Genomic DNA, 26,893 nt, shown 5'->3' with positions numbered 1-26,893 from the left:
TCTATTCTGTGATCAAGGCAGCTGACAAGATTGTCAATGGTAGCATTAAATGTGTCCACTTGAAATTTACGTTTTCCACTAAGGCCTGCATCACCATCTGGGGTCTCGTCAGCAAAAGTTTTTCTTTTCTTGATGCGTTGTACGTCATGCTTATAAGACTGACATACACCTGTCACACTTAAAGCACTCCTCTCAAAGTGTTCAAATAGTTCTCGCTGAGCGGATACAAACTCACGCAATGATTCAAGCAGTCGCATCGCTGTTTAAAGATCCATTTCACTTTTTTGTAGACATAAACTGGTCACGTTGAATCGTTCGAGTATAGTATTCCAGAATTGCGCCATGAATGCAGTTTCCAGATTGTCCATCTTTGAGCGCAGTCCCGATGCTTCGTTGCGTGTTTCCCTTTTTTCGTTCTCATCTGCAGCTATACTGTTCAAGGCCTCTCTTATATTACTATAATTTTGCCAGAGAGCTTTGGCTGAATCCGCCCTACAGCTCCACCGAGTATTAGACAAATGCTTAAGCGTTAAGTTTGTCTTTTCGAACACTTTTGCCCATCGGCGAGTAGATGCAGAACAAAATGAATACAACGACTGTAGCAGACTAAAGTACTGTTCGACATCTGGACTGCTGTGTATACTGTTTACACCTACTAAATTCAATGAGTGAGCAGCACAAGGTATGTAATGAATCAATGGATTTATCCGTTTTAAGTGAGCCTGCAGTCCATTGTATCTGCCCGACATATTACTCGCATTATCGTATGATTGGCCTCTACAGTTTAATATGTCCAAGCCAAGGTTGTTTACCATTTTAATGACGTAATCACACAATCTCTCACCTGTGTGACATGAAATGGGCTCAACAGCTATGAATTGTTCTAGCACATTCCCTTTCTCATTGACGAATCTGAATATGAATGTTAACTGGTCTGTGTGGGACAAATCTGGTGTTGAGTCAACGATTACTGAAAAATATTTGGCATCCTTTAATTCATTCGCGATCACTTGTTTAGTTTTTTCTCCCAATACATCAATAAATTCCTCACATATACTTGATGACAAATAAGATACAGTTCCCCTTCCTTTTTGCCCGCGTGTTTTAATATGCTCTGATAGAAACGGGTCAAACTGAGATATCAGTTCTAAAATTCCTAGATAGTTTCCATTGTGAGGCGAACCTAGGAGTTCATCCTCCCCCCTGAAAGCCAGTCCTCTTTCGGCTAAAAATTTTATTACTGCCACCACACGTTTCAGTACCTCTTTCCAGTATTCCCTCTCTCCAGCAATTTGTTTGACCAGAGCTGAGTCAATCGCCTGAGTGTTTTTAGATCTATGTAATAAGGCTAGCATACAGGACATATGACCTGGGCTCCTCTCATGTTCAGAAATTAGCATCCACAGGCACAGTGTTTGCATTTTAAAAAAGCTGGAGATTGTTGGTAGCTTTTGTAGCAATTGAGCTTCTCTTGCTTCTTTGTCCTTTTTGTGCTTTCTTTTCATTGATCCACTTAGTTGTGGTTTTAAACTAATTTTTGTTTTGGTTTTTGAGTAACCGTCTTCTACGCGTGACTTTTATGTTACGCAATGCTTTTCACTCGCCTCTAGATGTCCCTCTCAACAGCGCAGCAATACATTAAAATTATTTATTTTATTTATTTACTAGTTTTAATACTTTGCAACTGCAAATTTACTGAAAATAAAATTAAAATATTTCTTTTTAAAGAATAGACACAGTAAATTTGACAGGGCCCCCTGCTGGCCCAGTGCCCTGGGCAAGTGCCCAGTAGGCCCGTGCGTTAATCCGTGCCTGGAACAATCAACTCGCGGAGATTCGCGAATTGTTGGTAAAGGAGGCAGAAAACCAATGCTGGATCCCTGCCTCGATTAGCCAAGGTCGCCCGCAAAATATTCAGCATCCCCAGTGGTTCTTCCAGCGCTGAGCGAGTGTTTTCTGCCGCCGGATTACTTTCCCGGGCACACCGAATGAGCCTAAAGCCTGATACTTTGTCCAAGCTAATGTTTCTAAAAGTAAGTTCAATAGTTCTGACCTAAACACTAAGAGACATTAAAAAAACGCAGTTCCTCGCAGCCTGGTGTATTGTAATTTTAGAAAGTGTTTTATTTTGATTAATGCATTTTATATAGGCTATTCCAAATGTTCTTTACGTAAATTTTATATTGTGTGTGCCTTTGCTGATAGTCCAATGTATATTTTCTGAAGTTCTATGCACATTGTGCACACTCGTAGATTGTGTGTTCGGTATACTTCTAAACTTTACATGTGTATTATTTTGAATATTCTGTTGCACAACAGTAACGAAGTTCCTCGCAGCCTATGGTGTATTTTAATTTTAGAAAGTGTTTTTCTTTCATTAATGCCTGTACATAGGCTAAACGTTCTTTAAGTAAATTTTATATTGTGTGAGCCTTTCATATGCTGCTGATAGTCCAATGTATATTTTGTGAATTGTGCACACTCGTAGGTGTGCGTTTGTAATGTGTCTTATTTTGAATGTTCTTTTGCACAACAACTATTCTTACTGAAATATGAAATAAAGTAAAAACAAAACAAATACTGTTCAGTTTTTGCATTTTTTGATAGGTTTGCCAAGGATCTTAACACATTTAAATTAAATAATTTACTTTAATCACTTTTATTTAATACATTTAAATGGATAAAAACTAATTAAGCTGTAGAATGTCGTTCTGGAACATAACTGTGATTTATCAGCTAATACTTTAATTAAATGCAAATGCAATTATCCAAGAACGTCAGTACAGAAAACAATTAGGCTTACTAAATATTTTTTTAATGTCGGAGCGGGATCTGAGCGGGAATTGGTTTATTTGCGAGCGTGAGCGGAAAGTTAACGGAGCGCTTGCTTGGGCGGTGAGCGACTGAGTGGAGCGCTTGAACAGTAGAGCGGAATATTTAGCTGATCGTCACACCGCTTAGCTTCGCTCACATGCTCTGGTCCCGAAGATCTTTTTGGGTGCGTTCTCCGGAAGTCGCGTTGGTCGACCGCATACGTCATCAAGGTTTAATATTTCGGGTTCAATTTCAGAAAAGCAACCGTTACATTTCAAGGTTAAAATGAAACTACAATGATTGTATGTCTTAAAAGAAATAAATCTTAATTTTCTAATGTATTTTAATTGAAATGTGAGAACCTCGATGACATATGCGGTCGAGCAACGCGAGTTCCGGAGAACGCACCCGAAAACATGTTCGGGAGGTGTCCGGTGGAACTGCCACGAATGGCCACCCTATGTGAGATAGGTATTGTCGGCTGCCAAACCTCCCTTTACATAATGGTGATGCATGATCACTGTCTCCCCTTGTCTTTAGGAAACTGTCTATAGGGAGCTATTTCAGACGAGAATCCGATAAAGTAATAAAGATAATTTTTTCACTAGTCATTAATGAGAGGTGGATCAGAGAAATGAGAGTTTCATTAAATCTTACCAAAGTGTCTTCAGTTTACAGTTAGGATCCTCCAGAACAGTAGAGAGAAGCTTTACTCCTGAATCTTTTATATTAGTATAAGACAGATCCAGATGTCTCAGGTGTGATGGATTTGATGTTAGAGCTGAAGTCAGAGCAACACAACCCTCAACTGTGAAATAACAATGATCCAACCTGTAGAGAACAGAGACACAACTAAAAAATGTTTCTCTTTCTTTGAGCATTTAGTGTTTTATGTAAATTTCCATTTATGTTTGTTTGTTTATTAGACAGTTGACAATGACATAAGAAAGAACCACTAACAATGTGGTTATTTTTTTATACAGTGTGTGACGGTCACAGAATGACCACAAAAAGAACTGGGACTTCAACATGGACATACATTCACAAACACACACACACACACAAAAATACTGGTATTCCTATCTTTGTGGGGACAATTGGTCCCCACAACGTGATAATTACCAGGTACACACACACACACCAAGAAACAAGAGTTTTGTATTGACATAGACCCATGACAGAGCTACTACATCTTCAGCTTTGTGCTGTTTCCATTTTGGTATAAGTGCAAAATTCAGTTTGCAAACGCTGTTACTGGTCTGCTAAATTCCTCCTGTCAGGTCGAAAAAATCTGTCGCATTTCTTAATGGGCATTTCTGCTTGCAACAGAACAAAGATGGGCCAGGTTTAGGAGTGATTTAACTCAAACAAAAGTCACTGTCTATTTACCTCCATCCCTGCAGGTCTTCTCTTATCATACACAACAAACTGCTCCTGCTTCTTTTGTGGGTTTACTGGCCAAGCTGCTGCTTCTTTGGCTATTGCACTGCTACTGTGGGTTACACATGTGCATACTGTCTACTAGCAGTTTGCCAGCGACAGCTACTGGTCTGTCAAAGAGGGAAAGCTCATTTTGTGCCTACATCATAAAATTGTCCATTTATTTAAAAGTAAATTCTGCCCTACGTTCCTTTTCAAGTAAATGGTCTGTGACCCTGTCGTACCAACTAGGCTGTTTTCCAGTGACTTGACCAGTGTCCTCTCAATGGCCAGCAGAGCTAGGCTGCTTAAACGGCCTTGGCCCATTGTGTTACGGGTGTAGGACTTGAAGGAATTGTTGCCACTAATGAGAACAGTTCCCTTTCGAGGAACTCGAGCTGCGTCGCCATAGCAACGCTTTGGGGAATGCCTCGGCGTGACTGATCTGAAGCACGTTTAAAACATAATCAATAATTAAATGATTGGAAATAGGCTGGATGCCGCGCGGACCAGGGGTATAAGAAGGCATCCCAAACAGACACACTCGCTTTTAGTGCCTCAGCAAGTGACTGCATGGACGTTTGCATAAATCTGAAGTATGTTTAAGAAGTTCAAGTATGTGTATCTCCCTGTCGGCGCGATATCACAGACAAGGATACACATGTATATGTGTCTTCGAGCGCAGCACGCACAGTTGGCTTTTGAGGAAACTGGCTGTGTGCACTGTGAGCATTCCCGTGCACGTGTTGCGCTCCAGCTTCGTGCTTAGAGAAGGATATCTCAGGCTCGCGCCATCACGGATCTGGTCCCGCTTCTGTCGAGGCAGAGCGGTGACTGCACTCATGCGTGCAGGCGGCGGTATCCCCGCCTACACCCGTGACATCTGTCTCTCGCTCTCTAGGAAGCTTGAGTTTGCGGCTGCGATTCCGCTTCTCAGCGGCGGTTGCACTCGTGGGAGTAGCCATAAGATTTCGCGCAGGCGGCGGTATCTCCGCCTGCACGTGAAGTCCCTCTCTCTCTCTCTCTCTCTCTCTCTCTCGCCGGGTCGGGAAGGCGCCCTGCGGGAGAGCCATATATTTTCAGCTGTCTATCTCCGGAGAGATGGATCATCTTCATAATCCGCCTACTGCTTAAGTCTAAACGTGCAGTTTCCACGTGAAGCCTCCTCTTTTTACAGTATGAAGGTATTATATATACATACGTTTTTACACCTGTATGTGAAGGCTATGTATGTACATCTTCCTGTCACAGCCTGCATGAGCTGTTTGTCATTGTTTGATGAGTCAAACAGTGATTTTGTGTCTATGCTGTGTGTTGCTTGTACAGCTCTGCACAGCATTTATTCTCCTGATCGGCCGCTGGTGCGCCATACAGTAAGTCAGATAATGATCTTGTGTATTACGATTCGATACCCTAGTCTCCGCTGAGGCGGGTAACGTCTTCGTTCGTGGCACTCACTATTTCTTAGTGAAGCGAAGCAGCTCACACCTCATTTATGGTGCCTGTTCCCTTCAGTGCCCTCCCAGGGCACACTCACTGCTGTGCGTAGTACCACAGGCAGCCACAATTAACCTACTCCTGCATATGGTGGAACGGCATACAGCTGGCTCCAGTTGGGAGCATGTATACATTATTGTGCAGGAGGCTGTAGAACCTCCACATGGGAGAAATGATGACCTACAGCCATTTCTTTATTGTTTCAAAAAGGAGGGATTTGTAATTGTTCAGAGGTGTAAAGAGTAGCTGAAAGCCATACTTGAGTAAAACTACAAATTCCTTACTGTAAAAATTACTCCACTACAAGTTACAAGTCACCAATTTAAATACGACTTGAGTAAAAGTATTAAAGTAACCCAATTTAAAAGTACTCAAGTATTTTTACTCGTACTGAATGTTGGCTCAAAGATGCACTAGTCCTCAACACAAAGAGACATTGTAGGTCTGGGCAGTGAAAACTAAGAAAGTTTATTAATGAGGTTTTATTTCCTAATATAGAAAAGAAATCAAACACCTCAAAATTTTGACCTGGCATAACAAACACAGATTAAACATAGTCATAGTCTTTTGACTAAAATTTAATTTAGTTTTAGTAATATTTTTGTCATCTGAATTGATTTAGTTTTAGTCTAATTTTATTCAACTAAATGCCATGAGATTTTAGTCTAGAAATCTACATTAAATTAAACACATTTAATTTTAGTCTAGTGTCATTGTGTACTTGAATGTGCCATGCTGAAAAATATATAGCCTAACTTTGTGATATAAATATATGGTAACACTTTCCAATAAGGTTCATTAGTTAACATTAGTTAGCTACATTAGTTAACATGAACTAATAATGAACTGCACTTATACAGCATTCATTCATCTTTGTTAATGTTAATTTCAACAATTACTAATACTTTATTAAAATCTTGTTAACATTAGTTAATGCACTCTGAACTAACATGAACAAACAATTAAAGCTTACATTTTTATTAACTAACATTAACAAAGATGAAGAAATAATGTAACAAATGTATTGCTCATGGTTTGTTCAAGTTGGTTAATACATTAACTACTGTTAACTAATGAACCTTATGTGTTACCAAATATTCCTATCCTAAAAAAGATATAATTTTAATATTTAAAAAATTCCAGTAAACTAAAATTACACTAACAGAAATATGATAATGCATATTAAAAACGTGAAGTTGTTCATTTGAAAGATTAATTGTAAACACATGTAGTAGACGTAACACGACTACTGTATCTCACATTAAGTGCACTACATTTCTTCCGTCATGCATCCCTCTTTACAGTAAATACATTACAGCATACTTGATTAAATGTGAGGACAGTGAAATTGTACACTTATTATCAATCTTACAATGTACTCAAGTCACTCGGGCAATCAGTACAGGACCTCGCTGGTTTATTTTGGCTTATATAGTAAGTTATATCAAGTTATGTAGCAGCTCAGGTTAGCTGATAAAGTAGCATCAGAGTATACAAACATTTGTGCTTGCCTTTGAGTTGCGGATGACCCTCCTGCAATCGCGCATCACTTTTGTTTTGATTGTAGCATCACATGTTTAACAAAGGGTCCCTTGACTGAAGCAAATGTGATATGCATCCATATGTTTGCTCTTTATCTCTTCTCTCAGACCAGACGCGAACTTTCCTCTACAGTTTATGACATACGCAGCACGCAGATGTCCCGCTACGGTGGCTCAACGCAAGCCATTCAGCGTTTGACATCAAAGTACCGCGAGACCAGACTTCTCCATATGCATTTGATTCGCTCTCGCAGTACTTTGATTCCCTCAGTTGTGTGTGTGCGTGTAACCTCGCGACCACAGATTCTTTCCATCATCACTCTCTGACACTTTCGTCTCGTTTTTATTTGACGAATAAACAATGTAGCGAGTAATGTTAAGTGTCATTTCAAATGTAGTGGAGTAAAGAGTACAAATACCCAATCAAAAATGTAATTGAGTAGAGAGTATATTTTTGATACTCAGTACAAGTACAAAGTAGCCCAAAAAATACTTAAGTACAGTAACGAAGTACTTTTACTCAAGTACTTTACACCTCTGTAATTGTTCAATGATGCAGCTCAGTCCTATGCTGTGACTGAGACAGACTGTGATTTAATCAGATCCGAGGACTGATTCCTTACATTAGAGCTTATGTCTTCATTTAACAAGGGAGGGTTTTCCCCAAGTGGAAACCCGTTTCGCATGATCAAGGTCACGCCCCATTGTTTGCGTGCTCTGGTAACAGGAAGAGAGCCATGGCTTCTGTCCCAAGGTCCTGTGTTGGGTGCGCGTTGTCGATGTGTGACGCTGACAACAGACGCGTCCCTCACAGGTTGTTGCGATTATGGAAAGCCAAAAGGTTCAAAATCGCTGAAACTCATCATCGGCTATGGCACTGAAATTGCCTTGGAAATGATGGTGGTATGGGTTGGACTGATGGTGGTATGAGAAAGCTTAGGCCTTAAGTGGAGAAACTTCACTTCTTGGTGTTCAGCTCACCTGACAGACCCAGTCAACTGCCCCTTGACATGGTGCTGAGGTTTCTGCAGGAGCAATTCTCTGCTGGCTTAACTCCTTCCACTCTTAAGGTTTAGGTGGCAGCAGTCTCTGGCCCAATCCCATTTCTCTGTCTTAACCCTTCCCCTTACCCCTACCCCTTAGTTTTGCATGTTCACATGAGAGTAAGGACCAATCGGGATAGCCCTTTCACTCTCGTGAACGTGCAAAACTAAGGGGAAGGGGTAAGGGGAAGGGGTAAGACAGAGAAATGGGATTGGGCCTCTGCCTACCATACTCCTTTGGAAGGATGTCAGGCTCCCAACTGAGGTTGTGGAGACCATATGATTACTCCAGAGCTCCCTCAAGGAGCTTAGGCCCTAAGTGGAGAAACTTCACCCCATGGTGTTCAGCTCACGTGACAGACCCAACCAACTGCCCTGTTTATGTGGTGCTGAGGTTTCTGCAGGAGCAATTCTCCGCTGGCCTAATTCCTTCCACTCTTAAGGCTTAGGTGGCAGCGGTTTCTGCCTTCCGTATTCCTTCTGGAAGGACCTCATATCTCGTCTGGACAACCCTCGAGAGAGCTTTATGCCCTTAAGTGGAGAATCTTTCACCTATTGGTGTTTAACTCCCCTTACAAACCCGGTCAACTGCCGTGTTTATGTGGTACTGAGGTTTCTGCAGCAGCAATTCTCTGTTGGCTTAACTCCTTCCACCCTTAAGGTCTAAGTGGCAGCAGTCTCTGCCTACCATGCTCCTTTGGAAGGACCTCATGCTACCGAATGAGGTTGTGGGAACCAGATGATTACTTCAGAGCTCCCTCAACGAGGAAGCTTATGCCCTTAAGTAGAGAAACTTCACCTTTCGGTGTTCAGCTCACCTGACAGAACCAGTCAACTGCCCCTTGATGTGGTACTGAGGTTTCTGCAGGAGCAATTCTCGGCTGGGTTAACTCCTTCCATCCTAAGGTTTAGGTGGCAGCAGCCTCTGCCTACCATACTCCTTTGGAAGAATGTCATGCTAGCAACTGAGGTTGTGGAGACCATATCATTACTCCACCCTTAAGGTATAGGTGGCAGCAGATTCTGCCTACCATACACTTCTGGACTTTCTGAGGGCAATCTACATACCAGGCCACCTCAATGAGGCAGATGCCTCTTCGAGACAACAGACATCTCCGGTGGGAGTGGAGACTTCATCTAGATGTGGTGAACCACATCTGGAAAAGGTTAGGATGCGCAGAGGTAGATCTGTTTGCATCCCAGGACACCACACTTTGCCCACTGTGGTTTTCCATGGTACAGGCGTGGCCGAGGCTACGTCTGTATGCCTTCCCCCATGGTCGTGTTTATCCCTCCACGGGGAAACTTTATTCCCTTAAGTGGAAATGTTCACCTCTTGGTGTTCAGCTCATCTGACAGACCCAGTTATAACTGCCTGTCGACGTAGTTCTGAGGTTTCTGCAGGAGCGTTCTCTGATGAGTTTACTCCTTCCACCATTAAGGTTAAACAGCAGCAGTTTCTGCCTACCATACTCCTGTGGAGGGCTCATCAGTGGGTAGACATCCATAAGTGGCTCGCTTTCTTTGTGGCACTCGCAGGTTGCGACGTGTTTAGTCGCACAAGGGTGGCAACTTGGGACCTACCAGTCATGCTGGAGGGCTCTCGTCGGCTCCGTTCGAGCCATTTGAGACTTTGCCAGATAGGTTTCTGGCCTTTAAGACTGTGTTCCTTCTGCTATCACCTCTTTAAAGCGAGTGGGGGACCTTCAGGCCCTGTCAGTATCCCCGACATGTCTGGAGTTTGCACCTGGGATGGCTAAGGCTTTTTTACACCCGAAGCCAGGTTATATTCCCAAGGTATATACCCGTGTATAATGCTGCCGGTTGGTCTTCGCCGCTCACCTTCGTCAGATTTTATGGTCTAGACCTAGACCCCTCTTTAGGGTCCCAGGTTCTTTGCCTTGACTGTGTTCAGTTAAACACGCTACAGGCATTTGGAAGTATGGAAGCGTGGGCATCTCGTTCCCCAAAGCGTTGCTATGGCGACGCAGCTCGAGTTCCTCGAAACGTCTCGGGTTACGTAGGTAACCCTGGTTCCCTGAGAAGGGAACGAGACGCTGCATCTCCATGCCATACTCCCCGCATCCCTGTAGGCACTTGCTTCGGCACTGGTAGCGAGTGTGTCTGATTGGGATGCCTTCTTATACCCCTGGTCCGCACAGCATCCAGCCTATTTCCAATCATCTAATTATTGATTATGTTTTACACATGCTTCAGATCAGTCACGCCGAGGCGTTCCCCAAAGCGTTGCTATGGCGACGCAGCGTCTCGTTCGCTTCTCAGGGAACCAGGGTTACCTACGTAACCCGAGACGTTTTTAAAGATGAGGCATTGCACTGTCCAACTCCATGTCTTTAAGGAACACCAAGTAATCACATAGCTTTCCCCTGTTACCCTGCAAATAGTGATCTGAATACAGGACTTGAAGTTCTGACCTCAGTCTCCCTGAATCAAAGTGATGGCCATAACTTTTAAGGAAACTTTGGAAGGCCTCCTCTGGAAATACCCGTCTCATGTCATCAAATTTCCCTGGATTGACTAATTCTAAGAAGAGCATACTTTCCAAATTTGAAAAATGTTGAGGAATCTGCTCCAAGATGTTATCAAGGATGGCCATGTACTGATTTCTGTATCGCTCTTGGAGATCCTGCAATTGGGTCAGACGGCACTTTCTCATGGGCTCATCTCGTGGGTCTGATGTGAGATCTGCTGTTTTGGCATAAACAGCTTGGAAAGCCCCCTCTGACCCCTTCTCTTTAAGAAATGGAAGAAGATATTAAATTCTTTTATTGCAGTAAAGAACATCCATCGCTCTCTGCTGGACAATATCAAAGACCACATCAGTCTCAGTGAAGATTTGTTCATATGTGTACAACATGAACACAAACTCAAAAATCCTCCAGTTTCCTCAGAAAGCCTTTGGCACAATCCAGTGTATCATCATCCATTGTCGGATCTGCAATGATGTTCTCAAATGTCTGCAAAAGGCCATCATAATTGTTTGCTACAGTCCTAACTATCTGTGATGTGAAATTCCATCGAGTAGGAGCATTTCTGGTAGGGGTGCAACGGATCACAAAACTCACGGTTCGGATCACATTACGGATTTTGAGGCACGGATCGGATCATTTTTCGGATCAGCAAAAAAAAAGTATGGGAAAATTCTAATAACAAATCAAGAAATTACAAACATTTATAAAAAGAACAAGGTTGCACATTAAGTAAGGTCTAAAATCATTAGTTACAGAAATCTAATGAATAATAACACTGCATTTATTGTATTAATTAAATGTAATTATTATTTTTTTAAAGCTTCAGCAGTGATTTTCTCTTTGTCTTGGGTTCTTTGATTAACATTAATGACACAGACTTAAGTAGGTCAATTGAGCTTACTGTCTCTTTAAGACCAAATATGCACAGACTGCATCTCTCCGTTTGTGCACTACCGAGTCCCCTTAAACGAGCGCACAGACACAGACAGAGGGCGAATTACAGACGGCGCAGCATTACAGTCGTCCCACATAAAAACGTTACGTTGTTTTTCATTGCTCTATTAGCCAAATGTATTTTAATACACTACAGTATGAGAGAGAGTAGCGCAACTCTCTGAAATTTAAACATCAAGAGTTCTGATCTTTGAAGGATGATGTCTGACTCGAGCTGGACCGCACGCGTGCGTTTGTGCGTAAAGTAAACTGATCACTTTAGCGCCGTTTTGCAGTTAAACTGTTTAAAATCACTTGAATGTTAACATTTGCAAACCTTTATAATACTTACAAATGATAAACTTTCCCTATTTAAATTTGCGTATTAATCCGCGAATCACATGCGAGCCGAACCGTGGGTCGTGATCCGTACGGATCACGGATCAACTGCGATCCGTTGCACCACTAATTTCTGGGCAACCTTGAACAGCCTGCATACTCCAGAAAAGATGTCCTCTTTGCCGATTTTGAAAAAAATGTGGCAAACCCAGAGAGTGATGCAAAAACAATTCTGCTCTCAAGCAAGCATACAGCCCCCTGTGACAGCACCAGATTCAGTCTGTGTGCATAGCAATGCACAAACATTGCACTGGGGGATATTGCTTTCACCTTGGCCTGCAGACCATTTAGATCTGAAGCCATTACAGCAGCACCATCATAGGTCTGTGCCACACCCATCAAAAAAATCAATAAAGCGCTCCTGAATTTTTTCCATGGGCGGGACAGAATCGCATCATTTATCCAGTGACCGTCTAGTTTTGAAGCGCTGCAAAAAGCTGTTCAAAGCAGCCCCATTGAAGTCAATGGAAGCTGGGCTTCAACAGGGAAATGCACTGACTGTGACGCTATGGGAATGTATGAGAAGGAGATTGAGTCAGCAGGCCTGCTGTATGTAACTGATTCTGAACGAACTCGTCTTTGAGATGAACGTTTTCTAATGCATTTTTAGTCAATAAAATGTTAATACAGTAATAGTACATATTTGACCATTCTTTTTTTGACATTATAGCCGAGCTTCCCTTGTAGTCTTAAAGAAATCGCCACTGGTTTGCATGCGTAATTGCATGTCGACGTGGACGACAATGCAGAAGTATGAATGAAAACCGCTGTTTAGCCTACGCTGTTAAACTATAATGGGCACTTGAAGGCACCCTCTACTCAGCTGTATACTTTTATGGAGTGGATTCTTTTCGTGGACTGGTGTTCCTCTCAAGGGAGAGATGCAGGGAAGTGCTCAAATCAGGATGGTACCAACATTCTGGAACAGTTGAAATGTCTCTTAAAAGTACCATGATGATTGAATTGAGATAGAATTAAAATACTACAAGCCTATCAAAAAAGTTATAATCTCTATATAATCTCACTATAATCTATATTTGATTTCTTTCTAAATATCAGACCACAATCTTACTTTAGTAGCTCCAGTTTACAGTGAGGATTCCCCAGTCCAAGAGAGATCAGTTTTACTCCTAAATCTCTTAGATCATTCCAGCTCAGGTTCAGATCTCTCAGGTGTGATGGATTTGATCTCAAAGCTGAAGACAAAGCAGCACTACCTTTTTCTGTGATAGAACAATTACACAATCTGTAGAAAAAAAATGAAAAACAAGATCTTAGGTAGAGATCTTTGAAGCTGAAGCTAATTTACAACACTGGAGAATTTTAAGTTATTGTTGAAGACATCACAGTGACATAAAGAAACACAAAAGAAAACCTTTGATAACACAACACTAGATCAACACCATTAAACTGTGATATGACATCTTTTCACTGATCTGATTATAAAGCCCTTTTCACACAGACATTCCGAAAAACACACGGAAAATGCATCCTGGAAAGACACGTGACCTGTTTAAAGTCCTGCCCTATCTTCTATGCAGCGTCTGAAAGTTGCATATTATTTATTATTTCTCTCTTTATGATAAGACCATAAAGGAGCGCGTGACGTGGCGTTCTATGCTGGTGAATGACCTTAGCTTCAGAGTGGATATTTCACAAGCTCCCTGATCTCTGCTTTAATACAGTTTTCAGACATTTCTCATTGTGATTGTTAACAATATGCATTTAAAACCCCTGTTTTGAGGACCTGAACGATATATCTTGTTGGGATTTTTGTTCATTAAAAGCTTATGAGCATGTGACGTGATATTCTTTGACGAGCTAACTTACCTGATATCTCCGTCAGTCCAGTTTGCTGACATTTCTCGTAGTGAATGTTGATCTGCATGTAAATCCCTCATTTTAAAGAGTTGAACCAACTTCATGTTGCCATGACACGTGCGTCCTCACTACGGCATGCGCGTCATTGTTTATGCGTCTCATTTATCATTTCCTGATAACTGCTTCAATCTAGTTTGCGACATTTCTTGTTGTGAATGTTGATATGCATATAAATCTCTCGCTTTAAAGAGCTGAACTATAACTTTTGTTGTGATGACGCTCACGTCCTCACTACGACACGCCCATCCATTACGGCATTGTTTCGGCTTCTTGTTCAAACAGAGGGTTTTCCGTGTATCGTACTAGGTCCTCTTTCCGGGACCAAAGGTCTGTGTGAATGGGGTTTATGTCACACATCAGATATACTGCTTAAAGGATTAGTCCACTTTCATAAGATGTCATGCAAGATGTTTATATATTTCTTGCTTAAGTCGAAAATAAATAACGTTTTTTGAGAAAAACATTTCAGGGCAATTATGCCTCGGTTGGAATCATTATAGCCCTTAAAAACTGATTCGAAACTGCAGTTTGAACCTTCAAGAATGATTCTCCTACATTATTCAAAATAAAAGTGGCTGTATATACATTTTTTAACAGTTAACTGATTGTTGATAGTTTAAGTGTCATGCGATGCCCTCTATAGCAATATGGAAAAAAGATTATGCTGCATATGTACTCAGGATGTAAAGTATTGTTTAGTTTTACTTACTGAACTTTTTTGGATTCTTTAATCACAGGCTCCAGTCTCACAAGAACTTCATCTGCTTTATTTGCATCTCCAATAAATTTATTTAGATTAAGTTCATCCAAATGCTGTTCAGACATCAACAACACAAAAACTAAAGCTGCCCACTGTGAAGAGGAGAGTTTGAACTTTCCTACTGAACTAGATTTTACATAATCTTGAATCTCCTGCACCAGTGAATCATCACACAGTTCATTCAGACAGTGAATCAGATTGACTGATTTATCTGTAGACAGATTCTCATTGAGCTTTTGTTTAATGTACTCAACAGTTTCCTCTTTCTTGTAGGAGAATCTTCCCATCTGTGTCAGTAGATCCTGTAAGAGAATCTGATTGGACTTCAGTGAAAGACCCAGAAGAAAACGCAGAAAAAGATCCAGATGTCCATTCTTACTCTTTAAAGCTTCATCTACAGCTATATAATGGAACTTGGATAATAAAATGTGATCTGGTAATTTATCTTTCTTTATGTCCAACACTTTGTTAAACTGATCAGGTTCTGGGTTTAGATCAAACACATTTATGTTGTTGTTTGTGAAGCAGATGTGAGCATAAAGAGCTGCTAGATGTTCCTGGATGCTGCGATGAACAAAGCAGTAAACTTTCCTCAGGTACAAACCAAACTCCTCTCTGAAGATCTGAGTACACAATCCTGAGTAAACTGATGCTTCTGCTACATCAATGCCACACTCTCTCAGGTCTTCATCATAGAAGATCAGATTACCTTTCACAAGCTGCTCAAAAGCCAGTTTACCCAATTTGAAAATTATATCTTTATCCTGCACTTTCTTCTCATAGTGCTTCTGATGTTTGATGTGTGTCTGAATGTTCAGGAAGTGAGTGTACATTTGAGTGAGAGTCTTGGGGATCTCTCTTCTCTCTGCTTCACTCAATATTCTCTCTAGAACAGTGACTGAAATCCAGCAGAAGACTGGGATGTGACACATGATGTAGAGACTCCTGGATGACTTCAGGTGTGAGATGATTTGATCAGACAGATTCTCATCACTGATTCTCTTCCTGAAGTATTCCTCCTTCTGTGGATCACTGAAGCCTCGTACCTCTGTGACTCGATCAACACACTCAGAGGGGATGAGATCAGCTGCTGCTGGTCTGGAGGTGATCCAGATGAGAGCAGAGGGAAACAGATTCCCCTTGATGAGGTTTGTCAGCATCACGGCCACTGAGGTTGATTCACTTACATCACACAACCTCACACTGCTGTGAAAATCCAGAGACAGACGACACTCATCCAAACCATCAAAGATGAACAACACTTTATATTTATCACTGAAGATTTCAATTTCTTTTGTTTCTGGGAAGAAAAGATGAAGAAGATCTGAAAGACTGAGTTGTTTATCTTCCATCAAATTGATCTCTCTGAAAGGAAGTGGAAATATGAGGTGAACGTCCTGATTCTCTTTCTCTTCAGCCCAGTCCAAAATGAACTTCTGTACAGAGACTGTTTTTCCAATGCCAGCGACTCCCTTTGTCAGCACACTTCTGATGTGTTTGTCTTGTTCAGGTAAAGGTTTAAAGATGTCATTACATTTGATTGGTATCTCCTCTATTGTTGTTTTTCTGGTGTCTGGTGCCTGTGTCTCAAAATCTCTCAACTCGTGTTCATTACTGATCTCTCCACTTTCACTCTCTGTGATGTAAAGCTCTGTGTAGATCTCATTCAGTGGTGTTGGGTTTCTCTTATTTGATGTTACATCATACAAACACTCACACTTCATCCTCAGATTTAATCTGAATGTGCTTTGGACTTCAGCAAACTGACAACAATAACTGAAACAGATTGTTACATAAATTAAAGTGCATTTATACAGTCATAATGAGATAAATGTAAGTGAAATACTAACATGCATACCTTTAAACTATTATTTATATAATGTAAATTATATCTGCTTATTTGTCTATAAAAAGAACAAAAACTTGAAATGAGAAACACTTTGATTTTACCTGAAACTGTGAGAGTCTCTTTTATTGGAACGTTGAACATTTATAGTCGGATCACTCACAGACACTCTTATCTGATCTGTTGAGTCTGATCCAGACAACTTTATTGACCTTAAACAGAGTATAAAGACAATCAGACATTTTGATATTAATGTATGAGTTTTTAAGTTCCTATTATCAAATTTTACAGAACTGTTGTACCTCTGATCAGGCGATGTATCTCCAGCTTTAAAATTTGTTGGATTTCTCATTGAATTGTTACTCTTCATGGACACACAGCTGATCTCAGGTAATTCTAATATCTTTTGATGGACTGATCTGTAACAAGAAATTATGTAGATGTTTAATTACTGATTTTTTTATAATAATGAAGGTTTCATTACATTTCAAAGAAGAATCTTGGAGATTCAAAGTCTCTGAGTTCATAGACACAATTTCTTCGAGTAATGAGGCTATGGCTTAGCCTGACGGGCACCTCTCCCAAAATGTACCAATGTGACAAACCTGGCTTAAACAGGCTTAAACAACCTGTGTCTCAATCACTTGTCTTCACTCATGCCTGGGTTACCATTTAAAACAAATACAAATTTCATCTTGGTTTGTAAAATCACTTGGATGAATTGACTCATTTAACACATTTTCTACTTGCAATTCCACAGAAAAAACGCAATTAAATATCCCCCCATATCGCACTTTATAAACGGACAAGACGACTCTTCTGAAGTGTTACATCACATAAAGGGTATTTAAACCAGCAAATATTGATATCTGAGAAATAATAGGATTAAAAATGCTTGGAAAACTCAGTATTTACATTGTAAGATTGACATTTGCTACTCACTGAGCCACTGTGCCTCCCCCCCCAACATGACATTCAGTTATCTATAGAGATCTGTTGTTGTACCTCTGATCAGGCAATGTGTCTTCATCTTTAAAATTTGTTGGACCAATCATAGATGTGTCACTCTTCATGGACACACAGCTGATCTCAGGTGAGTCTAATCCCTTCTGATGGACTGATCTGTAACAAGACATTATACAGTAGATGTTTGATAACTGATGTTCCCTTTCGAGGAACTCGAGCTGCGTCGCCATAGCAACGCTTTGGGGAACGCCTCGGCGTGACTAATCTGAAGCACGTGTAAAACATAATCAATAATTTGATGATTGGATACTGACCGTGATGCCGTGCGGACCAGGGGTATAAGGAGGCATCCCACACAAACACACTCGCTTTTAGTGCCTCAGCAAGTGACTACGTGTATGTTTGCATAAATCTGAAGTGTGTTTAAGAAGTTCAAGTATGTGTATCTCCCTGTCAGCGCGATATCACAGACAAGGTAACACATGTATATGTGTCTTCGAGCGCAGCACGCACAGTTGGCTTTTGAGGAAACTGGCTGTGTGCACTGTGAGCATTCCCGTGCACGTGTTGCGCTCCAGCTTCGCGCTTAGAGAAGGATATCTCAGGCTCGCGCCCTCACGGATCCGGTCCCGCTTCTGTCGAGGTAGAGCGGTGACTGCACTCATGCGTGCAGGCGGCGGTATCCCCGCCTACACCCGTGACATCTGTCTCTCGCTCTCTAGGAAGCTTGGGTTCGCGGCTGCGATCCCGCTTCTCAGTGGCGGTTGCACTCGTGGGAGTCGCCATATGATTTCGCGCAGGCGGCGGTATCTCCGCCTGCACGTGAAGTCCCTCTCTCTCACTCGCCGGATCGGGAAGGCGCCCTGCGTGAGAGCCATATATTTTCAGCTGTCTTTCTCCGAAGAGATGGATCATCTTCATAATCCGCCTACTGTTTAAGGCTAAACGTGCAGTTTCCACGTGAAGCGTCCTCTTTTTACAGTATGAAGGTATTATATATACATACGTTTTTACACCTGTATGTGTAGGCTATGTATGTATATCTGCCTGTCACAGCCTGGCTGAGCCTGCATGAGCTGTTTGTCATTGTTTGATGAGTCAAACAGTGATTTTGTGTCTATGCTGTGTGTTGCTTGTACAGCTGTGCACAGCATTTATTCTCCTGATCGGCCGCTGGTGCGCCATAATTCAGATAATGATTTTGTGTGTTACGATTCGAGATCCTCATCTGCTGAGGCGGGTGATGTCTTCGTTCGTGGCACTCACTTTCTTATTGAAGCAAAGCAGCTCACACCTCATTTATGGTGCCTGCTTCCCTTTGGTGCGTAGTACGACAGGCAGCCCCCATTAACCTTCACCTGCATACAGCTGGCTCCAGTAGTGGAGCATGGCTACATTCTTGTGCAGGAGGCTGTAGAACCTCCACATGAGAAATGACAGCTTACAGCCTTTACTTTAATGTTCCAAAAGTAGGGGAATCGTTCAGTGATGCGGCTCAGTTCTATGCTGTTACTGAAACCGATTGTGATGCAATCAGATCCGAGGACTGATTCCTTACATTAGAGCTTATGTCTCCATTCAACATGGGGGGGGGTTTCCCGAGGGGAAACCCGTCTTGCATGATCAAAGTCGCGCACCGTTGTTTGCGTGCTCTGGTAACAGGAAGAAAGCCATGGCTTCTGTCCCAAGGTCCTGTGTTGGGTGCGCGTTGTCGATGTGTGGCGCTGACAACAGACGCATCCCTCACAGGTTGTTGCGATTATGGAAAGCCAAAAGGATCAAAATCGCATCATCAGATATGGCACTGAAATTGCCTTGGAAATATGGTGGTATGGGTTGGACTCCCATTTCCTTCCAGACCTGATGAGCCATCGTGTGCTTGTCCAGATAGACATCACATCAGTGGTTGATTAATAAATTATTAAGGAGATCTGCTATCAAAGTCACGCATCGTTGCCTGCGTGCTCTGGTGGTGTGGAGAAAACCTTGGTTTCCATCCTAAGGCCTGTTTTTGGGTGCGTGCTACTGGTGTGTGACACTGACACCAGAACGCACTCCCCACAGGTTGGAGTACAGTATGGAAGGCCGAGAGGTCCAAAATCACTACATTATTGATTTTGGGATAATGGCATTGTGGTCTCTGGACAAACTGTGCTCGTTGATGACAATTTAGATCCCAGGCCACTTGAATATGGCAGATGCCCTGTATGGCAACACCCATTGCTAGGGAGTTGAGACTCCGGCCAAATGTGGTGAACCCCATTTGGAGAGGATTTGGACGCGCAGAGGTGGATCTGTTTGCATCTCAGGACCGCACACACTGCCCAATGTGGCTTTCTCTTTTCCCCAATCTCTCTGCCACAGAAGTTCTGGAGGAAGCTTGCCAGAGGTATGGCCTGTCAGTTTGGCCTCTGAGGGGGCCAGGCTCGTAGGCTCAGGTCTCCCAACTGAGGTTGTGGAGACCATACTTTACTCCTGACAAACCCAGTTAACTGCCCTGTTTATGTGGTGCTGAGGTTTCTGTAGGAGCAATTCCCTACTGGTTTAACTCCTTCCACTCTTAAGGTTTAGGTGGCAGCAGTCTCTGCCTACCATACTCATTTGGAAGGATGTCATGTTCCCAACTGAGGTTGTGGAGACCATATGATTACTCCAGAGCTCCCCCAGGAGCTTAGGCACTAAGTGGAGAAACTTCACCTCATGGTGTTCAGCTCACCTGACAGACCCAGTCAACTGCCCTGTTTATGTGGTACTGAGGTTTCTGCTGGAGCAATTATCTGCTGGCTTAATTCCTTCCACTCTTAAGGCTTAGATGGCAGCAGTTTCTGCCTCTACCATACTCCTTCTAGAAGGACCTCATATCTCTTCTGGACAACCCTCAAGAGAGCTTTATGCCCTTAAGTGGAGAATATTTCACCTATTGGTGTTTAACTCCTCTTACAAACCCAGTCAACTGCCCTGTTTATGTGGTACTGAGGTTTCTGCAGCAGCAATCCTCTGCTGGCTTAACTCCTTCCACCCTTAAGGTCTAGGTGGCAGCAGTCTCTGCCTACCATGCTCCTTTGGAAGGACCTCATGCTCCCGAATGAGGTTGTGGGAACCAGATGATTACTTCAGAGCTCCCTCAAAGAGGAAGCTTATGCCCTAAAGTAGAGAAATTTCACCTTTCGGTGCTCAGCTCACCTGAAAGACCCAGTCAACTGCCCCTTGACGTGGTACTGAGGTTTCTGCAGGAGCAATTCTCTGCTGGGTTAACTCCTTCCACCCTAAGGTTTAGGTGGCAGCAGTCTCTGCCTACCATACTCCTTTGGAAGAATGTCATGCTACCAACTGAGGTTGTGGAGACCATATCATTACTCCACCTTTAAGGTATAGGTGGCAGCAGTTTCTGCCTACCATACACTTCTGGACTCTCTGAGGGCAGTCTACATACCACGCCACCTGAATGTGGCAGATGCCCCTTCGAGACAACAGACATCTCCTATAGGAGTGGAGACTTCATCTAGATGTGGTGAACCACATCTGGAAAAGGTTTGGACGCGCAGAGGTAGATCTGTTTGCATCTCAGGACACCACACTTTACCCACTGTGGTTTTCCTTGGTACAGGCGTGGCCGAGGCTACGTCTGTATGCTTTTCCCCCCTGGTTGTGTTTGTCCTTCCACGGGGAAACTTTATTCCCTTAAGTGGGAAATTTTCACCTCTTGGTGTTCAGCTCATCTGACAGACCCAGTTTACTGCCCTGTCGACGTAGTTCTGAGGTTTCTGCAGGAGCGTTCTCTGATAAGTTTACTCCTTCCACCATTAAGGTTTAACGGCAGCAGTTTCTGCCTACCATACTCATGTGGAAGGCTCATCAGTGGGTAGACACCCATAAGTGGCTCGCTTTCTTTGTGGCACTCGCAGGTTGCGACCTGTTAGCCGCACTAGGGTGCCTACTTGGGACCTAGCGGTCGTGCTGGAAGGGCTCTCGTTGGCTCCGTTCGAGCCACTTGAGACTTCGCCAGATAGGTTTCTGGCCTTTAAGACTGTGTTCCTTCTGGCTATTACTTCTTTAAAGCGAGTGGGGGACCTTCAGGCCCTGTCGGTATCCCCGACATGTCTTGAGTTTGCACCTGGGATGGCTAAGGCTTTTCTACACCCAAGGCCAGGTTATGTTCCCAAGGTGCTGAACAATGTGCCGAGGCCCATTGTTCTGCAGGCCCTTTGTCCTCCCCCATTCAGGAGTGCGGACCAGGAAAAGCTGAATTTGGTGTGTCCTGTGCGAGCACTGGATACATATGTTCACAGGACTGCTCAGTGGAGGAAGTCCGAGCAGCTATTTGTGTGCTTTGGTTCACCTAGAAAAGGTTTACCGGTGACCAAGCAGACTTTGAGCAGGTGGATAGTGGACGCTATCTCACTGGATTATGAACATCAGGGTATACACTCACCCGTCGCTGTGAGTGCCCACTCTACTCGGGGTATGGCTGCCCCTAAGGCCTTAGGGTCAGGCGTTTCGCTCCAGGACGTATGTGATGCGGCCGGTTGATTTTCACCGCTCACCTTCGTCAGATTTATAATTTAGACCTAGACCCCTCTTTAGGGTCCCAGGTTCTTTGCCTTGACTGTGTTCAGTTATACACGCTACAGGCATTTGGTAGTATGGAAGCGTGGGCATCTCGTTCCCCAAAGCGTTGCTATGGCGACGCAGCTCGAGTTCCTCGAAAGGGAACGTCTCAGGTTACGTATGTAACCCTGGTTCCCTGAGAAGGGAACGAGACGCTGCGTCTCCATGCCATACTCCCTGCATCCCTGCAGGCACTTGCTTCGGCACTTGGAAGCGAGTGTGTTTGTGTGGGATGCCTCCTTATACCCCTGGTCCGCACGGCATCACGGTCAGTATCCAATCATCAAATTATTGATTATGTTTTACACGTGCTTCAGATTAGTCACGCCGAGGCGTTCCCCAAAGCGTTGCTATGGCGACGCAGCGTCTCGTTCCCTTCTCAGGGAACCAGGGTTACATACGTAACCTGAGACGTTTTCTTATTTGAGTAACTAGTTTTATCTGCTAGTGTTGTAGTGTACCACTTTTTAAAGGTCTTGGTCTCGTCTTGGAATCGACCGCATTTTTAATCGTTCTCGTCTCGGTCTCAGGCAAAGAGGACTCGGAATTTTATTTCAAGACAGGTCAAGACCACAACTGATGGCACATCACAAAATAATTTTTTATCATTCATTTTATGTAGTTTATTCAGATTTGGGATATGATGTTGGCATTGTTTAAGCTTTGTTTAAGTTTCTCCCAATGACAATTTTTCTAATTTTATTTCTAAATACACCTGCATTGTGTTAATGGAAAGATAGTTCAGAATAAATGGTTAAGTTGATTTCAGCTCTTTAGTGTTTGTTCACTTTTATTTGCTTATAGACAAAGATAGACTCCCACATATCTGCAATGCCTTTGATTATTTTATCAACTTCTCTGATGGCACACACACACACCACAGACAAGACGTGCCTAATCATATGCATATTTCACATTTTATCATAAGTGTTTTAATGATGTGACTTGCACTGGTCTTGGTCTTGACTTGGTCTCGGCTTATCTTGGTCTTGGTTTTGACTTGGTCTCGACCCTTTAAAGTCTTGATCTTGTCTCGGTCTGTCTTGGTCTTGGTCATGACTTGATCTCAGTTTAGGTGGTCTTGACTACAACACTATTATCTGCATCAGGCCATTATCTACAGCTATTTAATGATCAATATTCATTCATCATGGAAACATGCAAAATATTCATATTCATAATAATGAAGGTTTCATTAAATTTAAAATATATCATTGTAAATTAAACACTGTAAATCCAAATATTCATATGGAAAAACAGCCTTAAAGGAATATTCATTGTTCATAAAAATAAAATCCTGATAATTTACTCACCCCTATGTCATCCAAGTTGTTTATGTCTTTATTTGTTTAGTCGAGAAGAAATGAAGTTTGTTTTTAAGGAAAACCTTACAGGAAATTTCTTATTTTAATAGACTTTATTGGACCCCAACAGTTACAGTTTCAATTTAGTTTAAAATGGCAGTTTCAAAGGTCTCTTAACAATCCCAGCCGAGGCATAAGGGTCTTATCTAACCAAACTTTTGTCATTTTCAACATGAAAAATAAAAATTACTACTTATAAACCACAACTTCTCGTCTTGCACTAGGTGTGTGACGCACCAGCGTGACCTTATGTATTGCGTAATCACGTCGGAAGGTCACGTGTTACATCTGTGAAATGCACATTTGCGGACCAATTGAAACAATAAACTGACACAAATACAATATCGTATTTTCCAGACTATAAGTCAAAATTATTTTAAACAAGCAAGGGGGAGGGGGAACAGAGTTTATGGGAGGTGGTCCAGACAGGGTGGGACTGGGCGGGAAAAAAAGTCTTTTGTTCCATGGTGTGTAGTTAAGGTCTTGGGACGATGAATCCGGACAGGTTTACAGGGAGTTTTGGGGAAACAGGCTTGACAGGGGACGAACGACGCAGAACAGAAAGGAGTGACAGGAGGATAACAAGGGGGTTAGGCTGGGTTGTAGGACACGAAAGGGGCAGGAAAAGGGGCAGACAAAGGCAAACCAGGGCTAAGAGGGAGAGAGTCCAGGAAAGACATTGAGACTGAGGCAGGGGACCAGGCAGATGAAGAGGGTGATGATAGTGCAGAGGAGGAAGCAGCTGATGGAGCCGGTGAGACCAGGGGCACTGCAAATGGCAGCGGAGCCGAGACAGGGACAGAGGGTGCTGCACCTGCCAGCGGAGCCGAAACAGGGACAGAGGGGGCTGCAACTGGCAGCAGAGCTGAGACAGGGACAGAGGGCGCTGCAACCTGCAGCGGAGCCGAAACAGGGACAGAGGGCGCTGTAACTGGCAGCAGAGCTGAGACAGGGACAGAGGGCGCTGCAACTGGCAGCAGAGCTGAGACAGGGACAGAGGGTGCTGCAACTGGCAGCAGAGCCGAGACAGGGACAGAGACAGAGGGCGCTGCAACTGGCAGCGGAGCCGAAACAGGGACAGAGGGTGCTGCAACTGGCAGCAGAGCCGAGACAGAGACAGAGGGCGCTGCAACTGGCAGCGGAGCCGAAACAGGGACAGAGGGTGCTGCAACTGGCAGCAGAGCCGAGACAGGGACAGAGACAGAGGGCGCTGCAACTGGCAGCGGAGCCGAAACAGGGACAGAGGGTGCTGCAACTGGCAGCAGAGCCGAGACAGGGACAGAGACAGAGGGCGCTGCAACTGGCAGCGGAGCCGAAACAGGGACAGAGGGTGCTGCAACTGGCAGCAGAGCCGAGACAGGGACAGAGACAGAGGGCGCTGCAACTGGCAGCGGAGCCAAGACAGAGACAGGGGGAGCTGCAGCAGGCTGGAAAACAGAAACAGGGACAGAGACAGGGGCACTGCAGTGTGCTGGGAAGCCGAGACGGCAGGCGCTGCAGTGGGCTGGGAAGCTCAGACTGGGGGTGCCGCAGCGGGCTGGGAAGCCAAGACAAGAGGCGCTGCACTGGGCTGGAGAGCCGATACAGGGGGCGCCGCAGCTGCCGGCGTAGACGGTACGGTAGTTTCGTATACATCATACGTGACCTTTCGACATGCTTAGCGCATCACACCGCTAGTGCAAGATGAGAAGTTGTGGTTTAAAAGTGAATTTTTTTCTTGCCGAAAATGACAATCTTTTCGCTAGATAAGACCTTTATGCCTCGGTTGGGAAAGTTTAGAGCCCTTTGAAGCTGCATTGAAACTGTAAAATGTTGAGATCCAATATAGTAAAATCCTTGAATGTTTTCCTCAAAAAACTAATTTCTTCTAGACTGAACAAAGAAAGACATCAACATTTTGGATGACATGGTGGTGAGCAAATCAGAAAAAAATGTCAGGATTTTTTTATAAAAGTAGAATATCCCTTTAAATTGTAATTAAGATGTATTAGCAGGGCTTGACATTAAGCACTGTTATGTGGTTGTCCATTGCACAAGTAAATTTGTCAATCAATGAATGAAAGCCTTTATTGTCATTGCATTTTCTGTATATAATGAAATGAGCACTGCTTCTGACTGGTGTTAGGAAAACAAAAATATAAGTACAGACATTAAATAAGACTATAAAAAATTCCAAAGTATAGGTGGTTTCAGCAGTAACAACATAAACAAATGGCTTTTATGGAACAAGCGTAACTTCCGGTAAATATAAACAACAGTCCTTTAGAGTAGTTTATTTCTGAATAACAAGCAAAAAAAAAAAAAATAGATAACCTTAGTTCAAACCATCATAGCTAAAGCGTATAAAAAAACTACACTGAGCTACTCTTAGAATTAACCATGGTTTTACAACAGTTAAAACCAAAAAAGACCATGGTAACAAAAAAATAACCATGTTTTTTTGACAACCATGGTTTTCAAAAAAACATTGTTAAACCATGGTTAGTGTAGTAATAGTAATCAATACACCAAAAAAACATGGTTGCTACACTTTTACCCTCAAAAAAACTTAATTTTCATAAGGGTAATGTTACTGTGTAAAATATTTACTATATAATGTATACAATGTTAACTACAGATCGGCTGCCAAACCTCCCTTCACATAGCAGTGATCCATGTTATTTTCAACAAGGTATTCGACAAGGAGTCATTTTGTTTACATTGAGCCTGAATATTACTTGTCTTGGACATTGGCCACTGCAATACCATGACACATAAGCTTATACCAGAGATGGCATTTTGACATCCAGGAAGAACTTGTATTATATGTGAGAGATGACACAGCTAGAAATGGGAAAGCAGGGGATGAAATGAAATTGAGATGATGACGATGATGAGACCATCGTCCCTTTATTGGAGGAGAGATCACACGAGTCAAGATGGCATGCTACAGTCGATGTATTTTATTTGATTGTTATAGTCATCTCTGTGCAATTTTTTTCTCAGCTGCTTTGTTTGTTCATGTGCTTCATGTCATCTGTCAGGTCTTCCCGGAACGCATTGATCGGCTTGTGTCCAGTTCGTGTTCCTGTCAAGTCCTTGTTTCAGTTCTGTTTGTGATGCCAAGTTTGTTAAAAGTCAGTCCTGTCTAGTCTGTTTTATTTCTAGTATTCTAAAACTGGGTTTTTGCTTTGTGTTTGTACTAGTAAAAGCCTTGTTTCATGTCCTTCAATTCTTGTCTGCAATTGGGTTTGTTCCCCATCTGTCTCGCTCGGTTGTGAATGCACAAATCATTACAGAACCAAGTTGACAATAACTACAGTTAGGTTGTAATTGATGATTTCTATAATC

The 26,893-nt window shown here is 42.8% G+C and overlaps 1 protein-coding gene across 1 annotated transcript in view; it reads right to left on the bottom strand.

Moving 5' to 3' along the window:
- The window catches only part of LOC135719226 (protein NLRC3-like), a 41,102-nt gene that overhangs the window by 9,832 nt on the left and 4,377 nt on the right, over window positions 1-26,893 (bottom strand). Inside the window, exons 3-8 of the mRNA XM_065241841.1 lie at window positions 17,631-17,747; window positions 16,928-17,044; window positions 16,730-16,837; window positions 14,729-16,555; window positions 13,211-13,384; window positions 3,472-3,645 (exon numbers count right to left, since the gene is read on the bottom strand). Coding sequence (XP_065097913.1) covers window positions 3,472-3,645; window positions 13,211-13,384; window positions 14,729-16,555; window positions 16,730-16,837; window positions 16,928-17,044; window positions 17,631-17,747 — 2,517 coding nt within the window. The remainder of the gene's footprint in view (window positions 1-3,471; window positions 3,646-13,210; window positions 13,385-14,728; window positions 16,556-16,729; window positions 16,838-16,927; window positions 17,045-17,630; window positions 17,748-26,893) is intronic.

Source organism: Paramisgurnus dabryanus, chromosome 14, assembly GCF_030506205.2.
Source record: "Paramisgurnus dabryanus chromosome 14, PD_genome_1.1, whole genome shotgun sequence".
Taxonomy (NCBI): Eukaryota; Metazoa; Chordata; class Actinopteri; order Cypriniformes; family Cobitidae; genus Paramisgurnus; species Paramisgurnus dabryanus.
Note: the sequence above shows the minus strand (reverse complement) of the source record. Positions and strands in the feature narration are given on the sequence as shown.